Consider the following 18,197-nt stretch of genomic DNA (forward strand, 5'->3'; position numbering starts at 1 on the left):
TCATAGTAGGCACTTTTACCCCACAAGGTAAAGAAACGTTAAAATTGTGTGGGCCTCAATTCAAATAAGGTGATGTTTTAAGCTAGATGACTCTGCATGTGCCCACTCACCCGCATATTTCAGCATTTAGTTAACGTGCGGCTTCCTATTGCTACAATATCTACAATGCCAGCAGGCACTCTCTATCCTAGCCTCTGCAAAAATTAAGCTCCAATGCCAGCTGCGAGTAGCAACTGCACCATTCACAGTAGTACATATGCTGTTTTTATTTTAATGTTGAACAAACTTTGTGCAGTCACTTGGGTAGCTCAGAGCAGAACCTCATTGAATGGTTATACATCTACATCCTTTATTGCTTGCATAAACTTGGGGGGGGGGGGGGGGGGGGGACATTTGTCCCTCTGATTGTTTTTGTAATCTAACTGTCTGAATGCAATAATCAAATGTCTAGCATCTTTGACACTGTACTTGCTGCTTGCAAACGTCTAACACCATTAAGTAACTGTACTTGCACAAACATAACGGGACTGCACACACACATTTCTAGCAATTAATTGCGACTATGCCAGCTGCATTAAGTAGGGTACTCCATCTGGAGTTCCCAGAATCTAATCTGGAGTTCTATGATATAATCTTATCTATATAATCTATCTTATCTACATAATCTTATCTCTTTTGTGTGCCCATGTGAATGAGTTGAAATATGCACTGAGCATGACATTTTCAAGCTCAGTTCCCTAGGACATCATTACATAATGCAGTAAAATAATGTATTGTGATTATGACACGAACCAACACTGCATAATGCAGGTGCATCCATGGGCTTGGGATGGGGCCTGCACAAGTGGCCCCGTGCTGGCACGCACAGCTAATCGCACTATGCTAAAATGTTCCAACAGTATTGCAAAGCATTGCACCAAGGGGCCACACGTGTGCACATGCCAGAGCAACTATGTTTGTGCAATGACGCAATATCGACACACATCTGTAAGTGAGGACTGAAAGCCCCTCTAAGATTTCTCACTGTACAGGGCTCCTCCACATGGCCAGCCCTCAGACTCATTTGCGCCATTGACCCAAATGATCTCTGTTATTCTGGGTGGCGATCTCATCATTGGCATTCTTGCACATACTACATAGAGACAGTGGCTTTCCTGCAAACCTTTGCAGAACAGTAGCCGAGCTTGGAGAATGAAAATCTCGCATTATGTTCAAAGCATGCTTTATCATATAAATGTGAAGCACTTTCTCAGGCTGGTTATTCTTAAGAACAAAAAACAAAACAAAAACAAAACTAGTGTTATCTCCGTGCAAATACGCAGTTTTTAGAGGTTAAGGAAAGAGAAAAGTGCAAGAATTAACCAGAAGTCCACTAATGCATTACAAGCAGTGTACAAACGCCACTGAAACATATCCGAACTGACAAATTTAGCATTAATTTATGAACCTAGATGTGCACAAGTTAGATCAACAGTGTAAGTAATATCATGGCATTGCATAAGAAACTAAAGTGCGATGGAATGCAAATGCATACAACAGTCCACAAGCCCAAGGTCTGCTACCGGCACCAACCGTACCAGCACCAACATTCACCATGCATCGCCCGGTGTTTGAGATATGTGTGAGAAAGCATGGAGACAGTGTGCCCACTTTGTGCAGGAATGTGCACAGATCTCACAGTTTCTGCGGTCGTTTGTGCTTGAAAGTGTAAGTGGAACGACAGCTCACTTTCCATCTGCAAACAAATGGTACAGGAGGTGCAGAAAAATGGGTCGTAAATCCCAAGTGTGGTGGCGTCGAAACTTTTGCATTAGAATTTAGTTACTTGTAGATCTGGCTGAAAATTGTGAAAGCTTCCCTCTGCCCTATCACATGAGCAAGAACGTTGCAATAATATCACTCACGTCTACACGTCACATGTGTTTACATACAAGTGCAAGAGAATGACGTAAACCAGAACTGTGCAGAACAAAGAAAATACAATGTATGAAGGAAGGATGACCGGAAGGTGCAGTTAGACTAGCAATATGTATACTAATCAGGCTAGTTGAGCTTGGTGTGGCTTTTATCTCAGCATGGCCAGCTAATGGAATACTAGTATAAGGAGGAACACAGTATGACAATGAAAATCAGAACTATTTGTTAAGAGAGCACAGGATAATATACAGTCAAACCTTGTTAAAATGAACTTTCATCCAACACACAAATGCCACCTTTAATATATCTAATATTTATTTAATTGTACACACTCATATTGCTACCCGCCCCACCCCCCAAAAAATCACGATCGAGTCTATGTGACAGAAATGCAACATATAGGATGCCTCCGACGGTGCAGCAAAGGGCCTCCTGTTGATTTTGATGGCCTTTCCGTGGCTTGCCATGCCAATATGTGGTACATAAAAATGCTTAATTACATGTGGCTTTGCATCATCTGTAATATGCAATTGTGCCATCAATGTGATCATAAATAATCAGCACAATGGTTGCACATTGGCAAGCCAAGCCATTGGTCAAAACACTCATGCAAGTCCATAATATGCTGTTTCAAGTTGCTCTTGCTGAGTATTTGAAATTTTTGCTACCGCATTACACACTGTGATGTGCCGAGCTAACTGTGTACAGTAGACTTCCTTAATTCGACTCCGGTTAATTTGATTTTTCGATTAATCTGATCCAGACTAAAGGTCCCAGCCGGTGCCTATGCATTTCTGTGGGCTAATTCAACTGTGATGGGATAATTCAAACTTGACCATTCAGCATGCACGCACCTGAGCCCAATGGTTACCCCAATAGTGACCCCTTTAGCGGCAGTGTCTGTTTTGTCGGCGCTTAAAGGGGTCCTCAACCACCCCTCGGGCTTGGTGAAAAAACACAGTCCGCGGATAAGCATACGCTGCTGTGAACATCTCAGCCAAATCTTGCAGTCATGTGCGGCGCGCAGAGCTCACAAGCAGAGCGCAAAAGTCACCTTTTTCTCAAACGCTCTTTCTCTTCAACAGAAGCCTGCTCCTCAGTCTTTTCGGGACCCTTGTTCGAGGCCAGCTTGTGTATTTACAAGCTGGCCTCAAACATAAGGCTTTTCCTTGCCTTCCATGAGTGTACCTAGGACAACACTGCCCCTTGGAATAACACCCCTCAATGACAAAACAGAAGGGCCATGAAAATCTGCTTCTCTTACCAAGAAATTGTTTTAACTGAATTTATCCACAAAAATAAAAATGTGCTACAGTTGCACCTCGTTATAACAAAGTCGCAGCTGACATGAAAATACCTTCATTATATGCAATATTATTTATAAGCATGTATTCATCACATGCTGATATTGGTGAGAAAGATTTCAGACTTACTTTGTTATAAGAACTTATATCCAATAATCTGTTAGATCCGTGTTCATTATATCAAGATACGACTGTATTCCTGGTGCACCCAAATATTCATGACACAAAATAAATGAAACAGCATCAATACCAAAAGGCAGATGTAAAAAAGAAACATATTAGATTTGTGTGATAAAAATTACTGCTTTGTGCACTCTTGTCTAAGCTATTGAGTATTTGTTGCTTGATGGCACTGTGCAAACATGTGCGCTGTCACAAATGCTGATATTTTACAAAATGCATGTAAGTATTCAGGCTGTTATCTGCACACCATGTGTGAACAGCACTGGTTCATGTGGCTCCTTGTACTCACTGTAACCAACAAACATCAGCTGCAGCTCTAAGACCTCAATTCTTGTTTCTTTAGCATCAGCCCTGAAGTTCCCCACAACATCGTCAGTGTTGGCATAGTTGTTTATGTCAACAGAAGCACCATTTGCTTCTTGTGTGCAGTCGCCTCCTCCAAGTCTACCAATATGGGTTTCTCACTGAGCCAAGTAGCACGTGTATATGGTGGCTGTGAAATTTCTGCTTAATGAAGTTCTTGCAGTTTGTGCTAAGCTGATTTTTGTTTTTTCACAATGTGTTAGTAATAATAATTCTGGAGTTTTACATGCCACAACCATGATGCGATTAAGGGGGATGGCGTACGTAGTGGGGTACTCCTGATTAATTTTAACCGCCAGGGGTTCTTTAACCCTTTCAATGCCGGGTTTTTTACTGACTGCTCCTCACCCCCTGCCAGGTATTTTTTTCATGTTGGTTCAGCGGAAATTTCATGCTAGTAATGCACCATGATACTCCACAGGACACATAAAGATATTCATCAGCAGTTCTTGAATATCTTCGTCCGTCAAAGCGTGGACGCACGTGGCACGCTGACTCGCCATGGCTGCTGCGCTCTGCCGAGACGAAGCGACGCGGGTGTAAACACATGCGCTCCGTCTGTTGTCTAAAATTTAATTTACAAGTTCTATGTGTTTAGGTGACCTCTCCATAGACGGCGAGAAATGAATGCAATTTTTTTTCTTTTTTTGCACTAGTTGTCTCGGGAGTGGCAGGGAGTGATTTTAAAAAGCAACACGAGTATACTCGGGAGTAGCAGGGGGTGCGCGTGGGTGGTTTCACGAGTTATCTCGGTAGTGGCACTTAAAGGGTTAATGTGCCCCTAAATTTAGGTACACAAGTGTTCTTGCATTTCACCCTGACCATAATGCAGCCACCAGGGCTGGAATCGAACTGTGACTTAAAGCTAAGCAGTGCGATGTCATAGCCACTAAGCTACTGTGGTGGGGTTGCATTATGTTGATGAGCCAAGCAAATGTTCACACCTTGTCCTACATATCCGAAAATTCAGCTTAACTCGGTTCTTCTTAATGGGAATCTACTGTACTTTGTTACATCTAATAACTTTATATATCCATGTTCATAATATAAAGATTTAACTGTATGCATTACTCACGTGTGATGACCTGATCATGACAAAAATGCAAAAATCGACACATACAAATGGAAACTACAGTGCAAATCTAGCGCTGTGTACACATTCTTGAGTGTTTTCCTAACAAAAGGTCATGAGTATAGGCACCGTCCTGCGTTCCTTTTCCAACAGTCCATTTAGCTCACTTATGGTCGAATCAAGCAGACACGCAGAAAGTGCTTCACATGAAAGCAGTGCATTGTGCAGATTTAAGATTACTACAGCATCACTAATCATTCTGGGTGATGGAAGTAGTATATTCTATTTTGTAGCCAGTGAACTAATTAATAGCAATCAATTGTCTTTTCAACAATTAAAATGCAAAAAAATTTCCAACTGTAAACAACATTGGGGAGTGCACAGTATACTTAAGCACACTTTGCCACTGGCCAATAGCCAAGTTAACATAGTAGAATGAGATATTCATGTTGCAGAATATAATGATAAGGGAAACAAAAACCAGGAGGATGTACGCAGATAACCTTTAAATTTTGGGAGAACTGATCACATGAATGTCACCAGGACGATAGAGTAGATAACTGGGTGAGTTGGCGCATGATTTAATATTAACAGAAAGAGAGAGACAAAAGAGGTTTATGGAACAATGCTGGACATACACTTTCTGAAACAAATATCACCAAACAAGGAAAAACTTGTGCATGTGGTCACACTGGATCAACCTCCAATGTGAATAGACACTGGGTAACATTTAGATTTAAAGGCCAGGCCGTGATAGGAAAACATAATTCAATGTCTCCTGAAAAATAGAGATCAAGATCCATGCCAAGCCAATGCAAAGTGTGCGGCCATTCACTGGACTTTCGAAAGTAACGCAACTGGACGAGCCATGTCCATATTGCTAAAAAAATGTGCTTGAGGACTGTGTATTGGTGCATACAGGAGCAGTGTGTTAGAGGGATTTTATTACCTTATATGGAAATGCAACTTTTGTTTTAGAGCACTTTTTTTTTTTTTTTTGTAACGGGTGCTCCGTGATCTTGGTGCATGATTTTATGAATCCTGATGTTTCCCCTTGCCTCAAAATGCTGACACCAACCTTTTGTAACCAGTGCATGTGTAGATGTTTGTTTGGCTGTGTAACATTTCATATCAAAAATTCAAATTGTCCTTAAAGGAGTCCTGAACCAGCCCTCAGGCTTGGTGAAAAAAATCACAGCATATCCATGGGGTGAATGATGATGAGTGGGGCGAAGCTACGGGAGATCATTCGGGTAAACCACAGCTACGGACGAGAGATAAAGAGAGCGCGCGTCGGGAACGAACGTCCTTGTGCACCGCAGCGCCCCTAGCTACGGACAAGAAAGAAAGAGAGCGCGCGTCGGGAACGAGAGAAAGAGAGCGCGCGTCGGGAACGAACGTCCTTGTGCACCGCAGCGCCCCTAGCTACGGACAAGAAAGAAAGAGAGCGCGCGTCGGGAACGAGAGAAAGAGAACGCGCGTCGGGAACGAACGCCCTTGTGCACCGCAGCGCACATAGCTACGGACGAGAAAAACGCCGCAAGCGTTCTCCGGAAGCCGGAAGCTGGCTTTCGGAATCGGAAGTGGAAACGCAAGCGGAACCGGAAGTGGAACCGGAAGTGGAAACGGAAGCGGAAGTCGGCTTCCGGTTATACTATACATATACATATATATGCATATATGCGTATACATACATATAGGGACACACAACGCCATCTATTGAGCAATTCATAAAGTAGAGGTGGCTACATACTACTACTACTACAACTACTACTACAGAGGAGGGAACGACCCACACCCTAAGGAGCTTCGCCCCTAAAAACAGTCTGCGGATAAGCATACGCTGCTACGAACACCTCAGCCAAGTTTTGCAGTTGTGGGGAGCGCATGGAGCTCTCAAGTGGAGTGCGAAGTCACCTTTTTCTCAAACACTCTTTTCAACAGAGGCCTGCTCCTCACTGTTTTCTGGACGCTTTATTTCGTAATGTAGCAGATTCCCATATGCGGCTGCTATTGGCAATAGCTGACATCAATCAAGAAGGGTGTTTGGATCAGTGCGCCTCTTCCTACTGTTACTGTGTATATTTATTGAGGCAGTTTAATAAACAGGCTGAAGTAAATGGAAATCTGCGTTTGAATTTCAATAATAATTACGAACTTGTGGGAGAAGCCGACTATCGTCTGCTCACGCTTGGTACCAGCCGCCAGTGTAGAAATTAAACTTTGACCAACCCGCTTATCGGCGTCGTAGCCATTGGGTCTCGCCAATTTCGACTTTTTAAACACTCAACTAGCCTCGAACTATGTGAAACTTAAGGTCAGACCTCATACACGCTTGCCAGCGCACACTCATTACTGGATGCTCCTGGTTAGACGCCTTGGCAGAATTCGCTTCGTATTGAGCTATTGATAGCGCTTCAAAATGCGCAAGTTTGATGTCGCTACTATCTGTCAGTCAAGCTGGTGCAAGACAAAGCCAGTAGGCACCACATAGCATGGCCAGACTGGACCATATGAACGCGAGCGGGCACTCAAGCCCTGTCGTGCACAAAGCAAACGCTGCGCATATGCACAGCAGTTGCAAGTAGCTGCAGTTTGCTACGTAGCGTAAACACCGCAGCTGCCGTGGGGTGTCGCAATGAGTCCGTGGGCTGAGCAGACTGCAGCTCGCTGAAAACAACCGCATTTGCCACATCGTAGGCACCAAAGTCGGAAATAGTGGCAAATAGTGGCATCTACATAAACATCCAAACACAAATTTGAACTTCGCGCCACGGTGACATTCAGCAGGCGTAGCATTGTGGGCACGCCCTGCTCTGCCGTAGTCTTCGCAATACAAGTCATTGAAGAAGGGACGGAAGCACTGCTAACGCGATGTCCGATTGCCAATAACTCCGCTTCTGCTGAATGCATTGAAGTACTTTTTGCGGCAAAGTATTTCTGAAATAGTCTAATTTAACTTCAAATACATTCCTCAACTTTGATAAACAGTGGTTTTAGTCAAGCATCTGCCAGTCAGCATTTTATCTTTATGCTCTGTTCCTGTTTTCTTTTTGTTCAAATGAGCTGTTTTTATCCATCGCCACACTCCCAGCAGGTGGTGGGGTGATGTGGGAAACAAAATGGACGAGGAGCAGGTGAAGTTTTCATAATTCTTTTGACAGAAAGCACAGATCGCTGCAGCAAAATGATGTGGGATGCAAAATGTCGCCCAAACCAACCTGTTCATGGCCAGAATATCAAATTCTGCCTCATCATCAAGCCATGGTGCAGGCTCCAGAAGAGCAGAGATGTCCAGCTCTTGCAACTCTTTCGGTGTAGCCAGGGACAGGATTCCCTCATTTACCTGCGCACAGGGCCACAAATTTCATTGGCTGAACCTGCATGTGGCCTGGCACCAAGCAGGTTCAGCAAATGAAATGCAGGTTTAGCACAAATGCTAAAGTATGTACACTAAACATGGTTAGACCGGTGTATGCCTCCAGCTTGCTACCAGCTACTTTGCTGGTCACTACAATATAAAAACAATTTGGAGGCCACTTAAGTTTCTCCTTTAATAGTGGAATGCGATAGCATTCAAAGATCCCTGACTGTTTGTCAGGCTTCCCGGCAACTGCAGCTTTAATTTTTCTCCAACTTCGCCTCCGCATGCGGCTGCCGAGGAGGCGAGCACCATCTGGATAACATTTTTGCAAGGTACACTGACTGGGGCGTGCAGCTGTATAAAGTGGTAGAAATGCTGGAAAAGGGGTTTGTATTTAAGTTTCTGTGTAACAGAATTATGTTTTCTCGTATATTAAGGGCAGATGCTACTCGGAAAATCTTTTCTTTAAATATTTGTGACAGCTCAATGAAACTTTCACCATTTACAGAGTTTGCGCTACTCTTTTCAAATCTGCTTTTAGTTTTTTGATAGCTCATTTGGTTAATGTTTTGCACACCATGCATGTGTAAAAACAACGCATTTTTGTGCAATCTTAGGCGATAACAGTGAGCACAAGAAAACACTAAAAAATAGCTCATATTTCGCCCTATAAGCAGTAGCATTCAATAAAGCAAAAATAAATATAGTGCAACATTCATGTTTTAGTCTAGAAAAAAATTCCAACGCCGAGTTTCAATTTTACCATTCTCAACGAAGAATTTTTTGAGATGATATATAACTGAATATATTTGTGGAAAGCTCTGAAAGTTGTTTCTTTGAATTCAGGACATGTTAAAGCATAAGCATGCCAAATTTCTTTATGATCAGACTACATAAAGTACACAAATTTTAGTGCACAAGCTCTAAAAATGCTACAAAATGAAGAACTGGGAAAAACACGTTTGAAAGTTTAAAGAACATGTCGCGATGCTAGACTTCGGTGGGGAAATGATTTTCTTTTCAGATTTTCAGCAAAAAATGCGGCGCTGCTAATGTGGGCTATGGGAGAAGAGGGTTAGGCGTACATCCCCACAAAAATTCAAGAGCAAGCAACGCCGCAGAGCGAAGTGCCGCGTGTGCAAAATTCGGGTAAATTCACACTTTCACGAACCAAGGCGAGTACTTTTTGCATTTTTTGCTAACTTCTAGTTGATTCTCAGCTTTCATTTTTTAATACAAAACAACAAAACATAAAGGAAATTTTTTTTCCAGAAAAAATTGTGGTTTTTCGACCAGCATCTCCCCTTAAAATTACAATCTAACGCTATCATACCTGTAGGTTGTGGTTAAGTCGTACTATACGATATTTATGATGCATTTTACTTTGACAAATTTAATTAGTTCACCAGCGCCTCTGCACCACGCAGAGGGCCTGTGTGGTTACGGTGGTTTGGGATGATTTTCTTGGCCATATGCGCTGCACGCCAAGACCGACGCCGACACCGGATTTTGTGCAACACGGGGCCCTTAACGCTATTGCGTTAATATGCAGTTGCAATATTGTTCCAGCTCTTGCTAAAAAAGACAGTTTTCTAAAATAGACAGATCTCTGCTAAGAATCTATCGGTGACTGTACTTACTTGCATAAAAGGTCAAATTTCAATGCAACGAAATTTCGATATAACGAAGCAAATTTCCAATTTTACCAACTTCATTATATTGAGGTTCAACAGTAATTATGTTTTGTTCTTTCGATTGAAACAAGCGATAAACTGCTGAACACGCATGCTAGTATAATACTAAACAGTTGGAAGTAATGATGTCACAAGAACAATATTAACACATCATAACACCACACTGAATGCACAGCAAACCAGGTTGGTTATGCATTCAATGAATTGGCACAAAGTTGAGGAACATGGCTTTGCAATGATGACAAGAATGATGTACTGAAAAATTTTATTATATTGAGGTTTTAAATACATGGTGTTCTATGGACAAGAAGTTGGTAAAATTGGCAATTTGCTTCGTTAAAGTATTGAACTTTTGTTACTTTGAAATTCAACCTTTTATGCAAGCAAGTACAGTTTTGTTAAACGTTTCTTATCCGGAAGGGGCCGCAAAATTTTCTGAATTATCGGGTAATGGGAAAAAGCAAATTTCACCGAGAAAAAAAATTCACTTTGTTGAATTCGAGAGTCGCTGACAGAAGACACAGTTTCATGTCGTATCGGCTATATCTTTACAACGGTGCTATGAAGAGAAGCCAGCCACGCTTCTGTGTCTACTTCACCCCCGCAGCTGATAATGTCGCCCGCAGTGGGACAATGCTATCATGAAAAGCAGCAGCAGGGGGGAGCGAATGCTTCATCTGCTTCCCACTTCAATGAGTCTGAAACTTGAGATTATGCAACCTCCAGTATTAAAGGCACAGGAAGACAGCGCACATGATGCCTTGCCATCTTGGTACACCCACCCTTTCCCCACACGGATGATTACCTCTAAAGCAGGGCGCGCAGACTGCGTATGCACTCAACTTACGCTGACAGCAATGTGCAGCCGCGGCCGTGCTAGAAAACAAGACGTGTGCCAACTTGCCCCCACTCCTCCCCCCCTCCCCCCTTCCCCTCTCGCACGCTTGGTTGCATTACGTGAGCTCACTCCGCTCCTGCCTTTCCCCTTGCTCGCTTGGGAAGACGGTGCTCATCGAGCTACCCTCCTTCTCGGCTCACCCTTGCATGCTTTTAGTCGCACACAAAGCATACAGCTCGTGGGGCGATGCGACAGGATCTTGTCACACTTGCGCTTTATATGGAACATGACGCTGCTCCACTTCAGTGGTTGCTCTCGGTCGGGCGTGATTTGAGTGGTGCATTCGCAAGCAGCCACTTGTAATTCAACCACTTGACTATCTGTGTCCGTGGAGGTTTCCATTTATTGTCTCGGTATTCTTTCGTGGCAGTAGTGAAATTTTCTTATACTGAAATCATGTATTAACACACTCCATTATATTGAGGTTTTAAATACATGATCTTCTTTGGACAAGAAGTTTTAAAAATTGAAATACTTCGGTATATCGAGAATTTTTTTATACTGAAGTCAGTTATATCGAGGTTTAGCTGCATAACAATGCAAACTATACTACAACAACGGTGCCTAACCATATCATGGAATTGCTTGGTGAAGTCCACACGAGTTCCCAGCCAGGTTTTGAATACTTCTCTAATCGAGGCAGGCAACAACCACGGAAGATCCTGGGCGCGTCAATAGTCTTTACCTTTCTTATATTGATGACAAGGTCTTTAAGCTCCTACTGTTGTTAGTGGATAAAAGTGTAAGTGCAGTGTTTCCATGTTGCTAAACTAAAAGATTGGGCAGAAACCATTAGAAAATTACGTTACAGCTATTTGCATACTTGGATAGTCACCGGTAGATGAGTACTGCCTGAACTTGTGGTTAGCTCTATTGGTTAATTCTATGAAGCGTGTGGATGCTGTGACCACCTCCAGGATTGGCCCACATTACAAATAACATTAAAACACTTGGGAGCACACATTGTGCACCAAAATCAGGATCGACCCACCCAAGCCACTTCTATTGATCACACCGTCTCTGGGATCGGCCCGGTTTACTTAGACAAAAAGCTGTCAATGCATAATGGGCAGAAGAATCAGAGAATGCTTCACTTTAAAAGCACATTGGACCTTAGCTGAGAACCAGGAGGTGAAAGCAATGACTGCAATAGGCACCTGACTGATGCAGAAAGCTGAGATGCTTTCCTGGTCCTTGTGGATGATACGGACAGGGTCTGGAAGCCCACCATCAATGGAACGGTCATCCCCTTCGCCACCCGGAGTGGTGGTTGCTGCTCCTCCTTCCTGTATGACCAGCCAGTACTCATTATACTAGTACAAAGACAGTGCTGTAAAGCACAGCTTCAGAGGCTACTGAAGTCCCATTTGCAAAATTAAGATATAGCAATCAGTTCACAACTGCAACACTGGCTGCTGAAATGAGCCAATTCTTTAACCATATCTGGCTCAAATATTATCATGTAAATGAAAAAAACTTGTATTTCATGCATCAGAATGACAAAAAGAGAGGGCAAAAATTAAGAAAACATTCCCAGTGGAGTTCTAGGCAACATGTTTAAGGCTTTTCTGATGAAGTGCCCAAAGCGTTTCATCTGCAATGGATCACCAATAAACACCTTGCTATGTTTTACATGTCGAAGTGCAATTACAGTCGAACCTTATTATAACAAAGCTGCATCTGACACGAAAATGCCTTCATTATATAAATATCTTTTAAACATATATTTGTTCCATGCTTAAATATTGGCGAGAACATTTTTAAATTTACTTCATTATATCGAGGTTCAACTTCTACCTAAATGCCAAGAGAACAGTTTTTGTTTGTGTGAATTGGACACTAAACAAAGACAGCAATTATAGTTGCATTACCAGACGACACTTCTGGAATCGCAAGTGGGCCAATCTTATTGGGAGCAGAGGCTTGGTAAATCAGTAAGGGTGTGCAAAAAATTGGTAGGTACCAACGCCACCTACAGTTTGAAAAAAAATTCAAAGAGTAAAGTTTAGTGCTCATTTTAATTGTCCCTGCATTTCAGTTTACTTATTCTCCACCTCCCAAGATTATAAATGTATTGGCTACCTAAAACTGTTTAAAGGTTGACCCAATTTCCATTTCTCAGAAAAGAATTATTTTTTTCAAGTATTCCAAACTTTTTAAAATTCTACACTTTTTCATTTTGCACCCTTGATAATGCTCAGAATGTAAAAAAAAAAAACTACAGAAGGTGATACGATTATCTTCAAGGTTTTGAGGAAAAATTGAAATTGTCGGGGTTTAACGTCCCAAGGCAACACACAGGCTATGAGAGATGCCGTAGTGGAGGGCTCCGGATTAATTTTTATCATTTGGGTTTCTCTAACATGCACTAAATCTAAGTACACAAATGTTTTCTCACTTTGACCCCCTTAAAATACTGCTACAGCGGCTGAGACTCAACCCCGCGCGACCTTGTGCCCAGCGGCAGAATGCCACAGCCACTGGGTGAGCGAGGCAGGTTGAAGCTGTCAATATGGACAGCTTCATGAGGACGGCAAACATTACCTTTCAGGGCATAAGAGGTATCACTATTAGACACTGCATCAGCAGAAATATTCAAAGCTGTACTATACCAATCTGTTGAAATGCAAAAAGCAATGTGTGCAGCTTTTGCACAGCTTAGCGAAAAGTAAAGGGCACGAAGATGTGCAATCAGCTCTGATGCGTCACGAGTGTTTGTGACACGTGACAGTTGGTCGTACATCTTCACACCCTCTGCTTTTTGCTAGGCTGCGCAAGAGGCACACACTCAGCTGTTTGCATTCCAATGGGTTGGTTTATAGTACCTATGCAGAACAGTGGACAAGTTATAAGAAAAAATTTGTTTTCCAAATGCACTGCAAACATCACACACACATGCTGCACTTACTTTTGGTGGCTGTGTTTGGCCCTGTGTGGAGACAACCAAAATAAAGCCTGGTAAAGCAACTTGCCTTTTCAACACGGTGCTTCAGCAATGTGGACCATTCACAGCTATTCCTGCTTTTATTCAACCAAGTTCTGCAGAAAATCTCGTGGGTTTCCTTAATAACATCATTCCTATCTTCTATCTGATTCTATCTACATTATTACTATCTGCTATCTATCCTCTCCTCTATCTTCACTTACTGTCCTTCACTCCTAGTCTCCAGTTTCCTCTGCAGGTTGCCATTCAGGTGTTAGCCATATTGCTAGACAGTTACAGTGTGGTCAGCAAGAATTTTTTTTCGCTTTCTCCTCTGCACCATTACTATAAAATAAAACAACCAATGACTACTACTTGTACACTCCGAGTGTTTTGTACTCGGTTATTAGTGCGAGAACAAGCTAATGGGAGAAGCCCAACAACAATTTGCTGCTTGAACACACTGCACAGAGGTCCTACTTGGCCCTTTATATTCCTATGACACTGATAGCTTCTGTTACCACAGACACACTTAGTTGCACAGATTACAGCCCTGCGTTTCTAGAAAAAGCTTGTAGTACTGCGTGTCTCATTTGCATATAAATTCTGTGCGTGCCTGTTAGCACATGTATTCCCGTGAGCCTCAACAAATGGTCAAGCTCAAGATTTGTATATGTGCAACTCTTACCTATGCCCATACCCTATGCATACCCTATGCACTGTTTACTCACTTTTGTTGCCTGTGCTTGGGCTTGCGTCTGTAGAAAAGAAGCAAATGCAGAGAAAATAATGCCTTCAACTCGTGCATTAGGCAAAGCCTTTGTGTTGAAAGCTGACAGGCTCACTCATAACAAGCTGTCATTGTTCTAAGTTATGCACAGCAGTTAATGTAGCTGCCACTCCATGTACTCACATCTAGCGGGGGTGCCACCTTGTGGGAGAAGAGATAGCGAATGAACAGGTCCTGGACACCTTCTTGCCGCACCAGGTAGTTCCACAACCTGCGAGCTGGGTATGCTGCAGGGTGCTTGCTTCGGCTGCAAAGTGACCAGGAAAACTCTCACTTGTCAGCTTCAGTTATACATCAGCTGTACATCAGTTGATATACCAGGTGTTTTTGCAAAGACTGCCAAAAATCTTTAAAAATTGCATGTGACAGAACATTAGTTATGCCAAAAATCTAAATGCATAATCAAATTTTAACAAAATTTCAATAACAAAGTTTTCAGTTCATTACCTTATGGCTCATATTGCAATTTACAAATTGTAGCCGGTAAGTTAGGAAGGCATATCCACTTAAAGGAATTCTCAGGATGACACTACTTTTGAGATACTCATTCCCAAAGTGTGCAATAAAATACAGTGGAGTTCCAGTTATTTTTGTGCGTCTGCATAAAACAGTGTTTTCTTTAAAAAGTTAAGTGGAATAACAGCGCACTTATACCGCAATATCTGACAGTGCATATTCCGAAACTGGTATCATCCTCAAATTTTGTTCCAAGTAGACATGCCTTGCAATCTCACTGGCTACAATTTGTGAACTGCAATATGTACTACAATGTAATTAGTTGAAAACTTAATTAGTGAAACATAATCAACTCTTTATTTATGCATTTTGATTTCTCATGCAAGTAATGTCCACCTCATCGAATAATCCAGCCCAAAGACTACAACAGATGACACTCATTAATATAAACTGTAATAATCCCACGAGAAAGTTCAGTTATATCCAAAGTCCTTTCTACCTAAAACTAGGGCTGCAATATGTTGTGAAATTGCAGAACTTCACATATCACTGTCTAATCTGAAAGCGATCTCAAAGACGATGAAAACATCCAAATTAAAATAAATAAAATTATGGCAGTACCCGTATAATGATGACTGTCGATGGTTATGCGTTAGCAATGAATCAATGTAGCGACACAACGTACTGCCACCGTCGAAACAAGTTATGTATGAGGCATGTACTACAGCAGGATTCCTCTTTTGCGCTTCCCTAAGAACACTCTGCGCCATCTAGCAGCGCCACCACCGCGAAGCCTGCGCATGGCCTCTGAAATGCATGGCATGCCGGTGTGTGCAAACGTTGAGAAACGCATCATGCGGCAACCAGGCTTCTCTCTCACGCTTCTTTCCGGACAAGCTGTATCCATCTAGTGGCACTGCCGAGATGTTCGTGCATGGCCTCCGAGACGAGAAGTGTGGTGCACCGGTGCTTGCGAACACTGAGAATTGTTCCCTCGCTTGCAGCAAACTGAGTGGCACATACTCAGTGACACAAGTTGGTGAGAGGTTCATTGAAGAGCGGCACATAACCAATGCACTCATGGCACAGCTCGCTAAAGCGTTGGCGTGAAAGACGTTCACTGTAAAGTGGCACACACCCAGTGCATTGTGGCGTAGCCTGCTAAAGCGTCGGGTTGCTGTCCTTGAGGAACCCTTGTGACGTGGGTTCGATTCTGCTCAGCATCGGAGAAATTTAAGGGATATTCTTTGTCACTTTAGAGTGGCACATTCCCAGTGGTACGTACCTAGCTAATCAAGTTGGCATCAAAGACATTCATTGAAGAGCGGCATACACCTACTGGCACATACCCAGAGACCCAAGTTAGCATCAATGGGGTTCATTGAAACCAGCACAGATTGAGTGGCACACACCCAGTGCTCCAAGTCAGTGTCAGTTTCTTCGAACAGTGGTACCTACCCAGTCCTGCATCTACAGTGACCCAGGTTGGTGTGAAAGAGAAGACTGGCACATATATACACATCGCCACATACTCAGTGACCAAAGTTGGTCCAACGGATAGTAAGCCCCTGGAAAGTGCATGAATAAACAGGTTAAGCAAAATTAATCCTATGCAATGACGCGGCACCGCCTTGCAGTCTGCTGTGCACGATGATTGGATTAACGACCGGCACCAGTGGGGAGCCAGCTGGCCAGTTTTATGGCGTGCCGGCTGTCCAGCCTGAGCTGTCGCCTCCACCAATGAAACAAACATCGGCTACAGTTTTTTTCACAAGACACAGTGGTCGGTGGAATAAACTGATGTCATAACTTTTATCTTTCAATACAAGCGACGACTACAGTTAAACCTGCGGCACGAACGAGAGCTGCGATACAAAGCAAGTTCGACTATGAGCCCGTGTCCAGTTACAATTGTGTTGTATGCAAGATGGCTAGATTGCAACACATGCTCCGCAGTCTGGACGCTGCAAATAGCAGCCTTTCTTCTTCGTTGAGCAAACTGATCAAATGAGAAATAAAGCATTCTCATAACATCGAAGTTAATCTTGACAACCCATGGTTTTTATACTATGCAATAAATATCTCTACTTGCAAGACCACACGCATGTTGTCCCACGTCAAAATGCAGCTGCTGCAGTCAGGAATCTAATCCACGACCATCACATCCTGTATTTTTATGCCTGTCCAGTTGTGCTCCACAATGCATGCAAGCTCCCTGCAGCAACGCCATGTTCTCAGACATTTTATACCTGTTGTAACTGCCCTGTTGTAACTATAGCGTTACCAACTTTTACTATGCACTGCTGCCACTCATTCCCTTTCGCTTGACAATCAAAGAAAAAATCACAAGCCCTTCCCCCTTGTAGAGAAAATGGCGAAGCTTGTCGTGTGTTTCTTTGGTGTTCTTCGGAACGAATTGCACTGACGAGTACCACGTTGTGCTTGAACCACAACCGGCCACACACACTGCAGCTGGCTCCAAAGTTCCAGTTGAGAAACTCGCGTTGAAAGTTGACCGTCACACCGGGGAAGTTGGGGCTAGTGTTGCCGAGGCGTGCACCACCGTTGTTGGGTTCTGGAGGGCAAGATGGCATTGTCGCAGGCGTTCCATTTCGTTTGCCCTAAATTCAGGGTTGGCGGCTGCTCGCTGACGTTTGGCCTCAACATCGCGCTCCCGCAACTTCAAGTCCAGTGGCTCTTCGCTGGCGTTTCGCCTGGGCTTCGGAAGCCATCACACTAGAATCGGCATGCTAGAATCAGACAACAAGCTTCGTTTACTCCCATTTCCTCGACAGGGGAAGGGCTGGTGATTTTACCTCCTTGGGTCCTATGTGCGACGGGTAGTTCAAGGGCACGCTACAGGTTCCCGAGCCCACAGGGGTATGTGCCATTCAGCTTGGACCCTTTCTGCACTATCACAAGGATCGGCCCACATAACAGGGGTATGTGCCATTGAGCTTGGACCCTTTCTGCACTATCACCAGGATCGGGGCCCACTTTTGTGCGTGACTACGCCGCCACCAAAATCAGTAACGCAATACAAGCTTCGCTTGAAAAATTTATATTACTCTAACCATACCCCATGAAATGTGGTCAACGAGTGGGAAAGCGGTGCTCTCTATGCAAACCCTGGTTTTGGCATCACTGAACAGGCATTGAAAAAATAATAAAGGAGGCTACGCCCCAACCTTACACCAAGCACCACAATGTCATGGCCACTGGGCCACCGCTGC

The 18,197-nt window shown here is 43.2% G+C and overlaps 1 protein-coding gene across 7 annotated transcripts in view; it reads right to left on the bottom strand.

The window, feature by feature from the left end:
- LOC119442642 (dmX-like protein 2) overlaps positions 1–18,197 on the bottom strand; it is a 150,166-nt gene that overhangs the window by 15,177 nt on the left and 116,792 nt on the right. For 4 of the 7 annotated variants that reach the window (XM_049662276.1, XM_049662275.1, XM_049662280.1 and 1 more), the window contains 6 exons: positions 14,632–14,755; positions 14,450–14,476; positions 13,704–13,724; positions 11,953–12,081; positions 8,061–8,185; positions 1,679–1,735 (listed from right to left, as the gene is read on the bottom strand). In XM_049662276.1, coding sequence (XP_049518233.1) covers positions 1,679–1,735; positions 8,061–8,185; positions 11,953–12,081; positions 13,704–13,724; positions 14,450–14,476; positions 14,632–14,755 — 483 coding nt within the window. The remainder of the gene's footprint in view (positions 1–1,678; positions 1,736–8,060; positions 8,186–11,952; positions 12,082–13,703; positions 13,725–14,449; positions 14,477–14,631; positions 14,756–18,197) is intronic. The other 3 variants (XM_049662277.1, XM_049662279.1, XM_049662278.1) reach the window with 3 other exon arrangements.

This window comes from Dermacentor silvarum, chromosome 2, assembly GCF_013339745.2.
Source record: "Dermacentor silvarum isolate Dsil-2018 chromosome 2, BIME_Dsil_1.4, whole genome shotgun sequence".
Classification (NCBI taxonomy): domain Eukaryota; kingdom Metazoa; phylum Arthropoda; class Arachnida; order Ixodida; family Ixodidae; genus Dermacentor; species Dermacentor silvarum.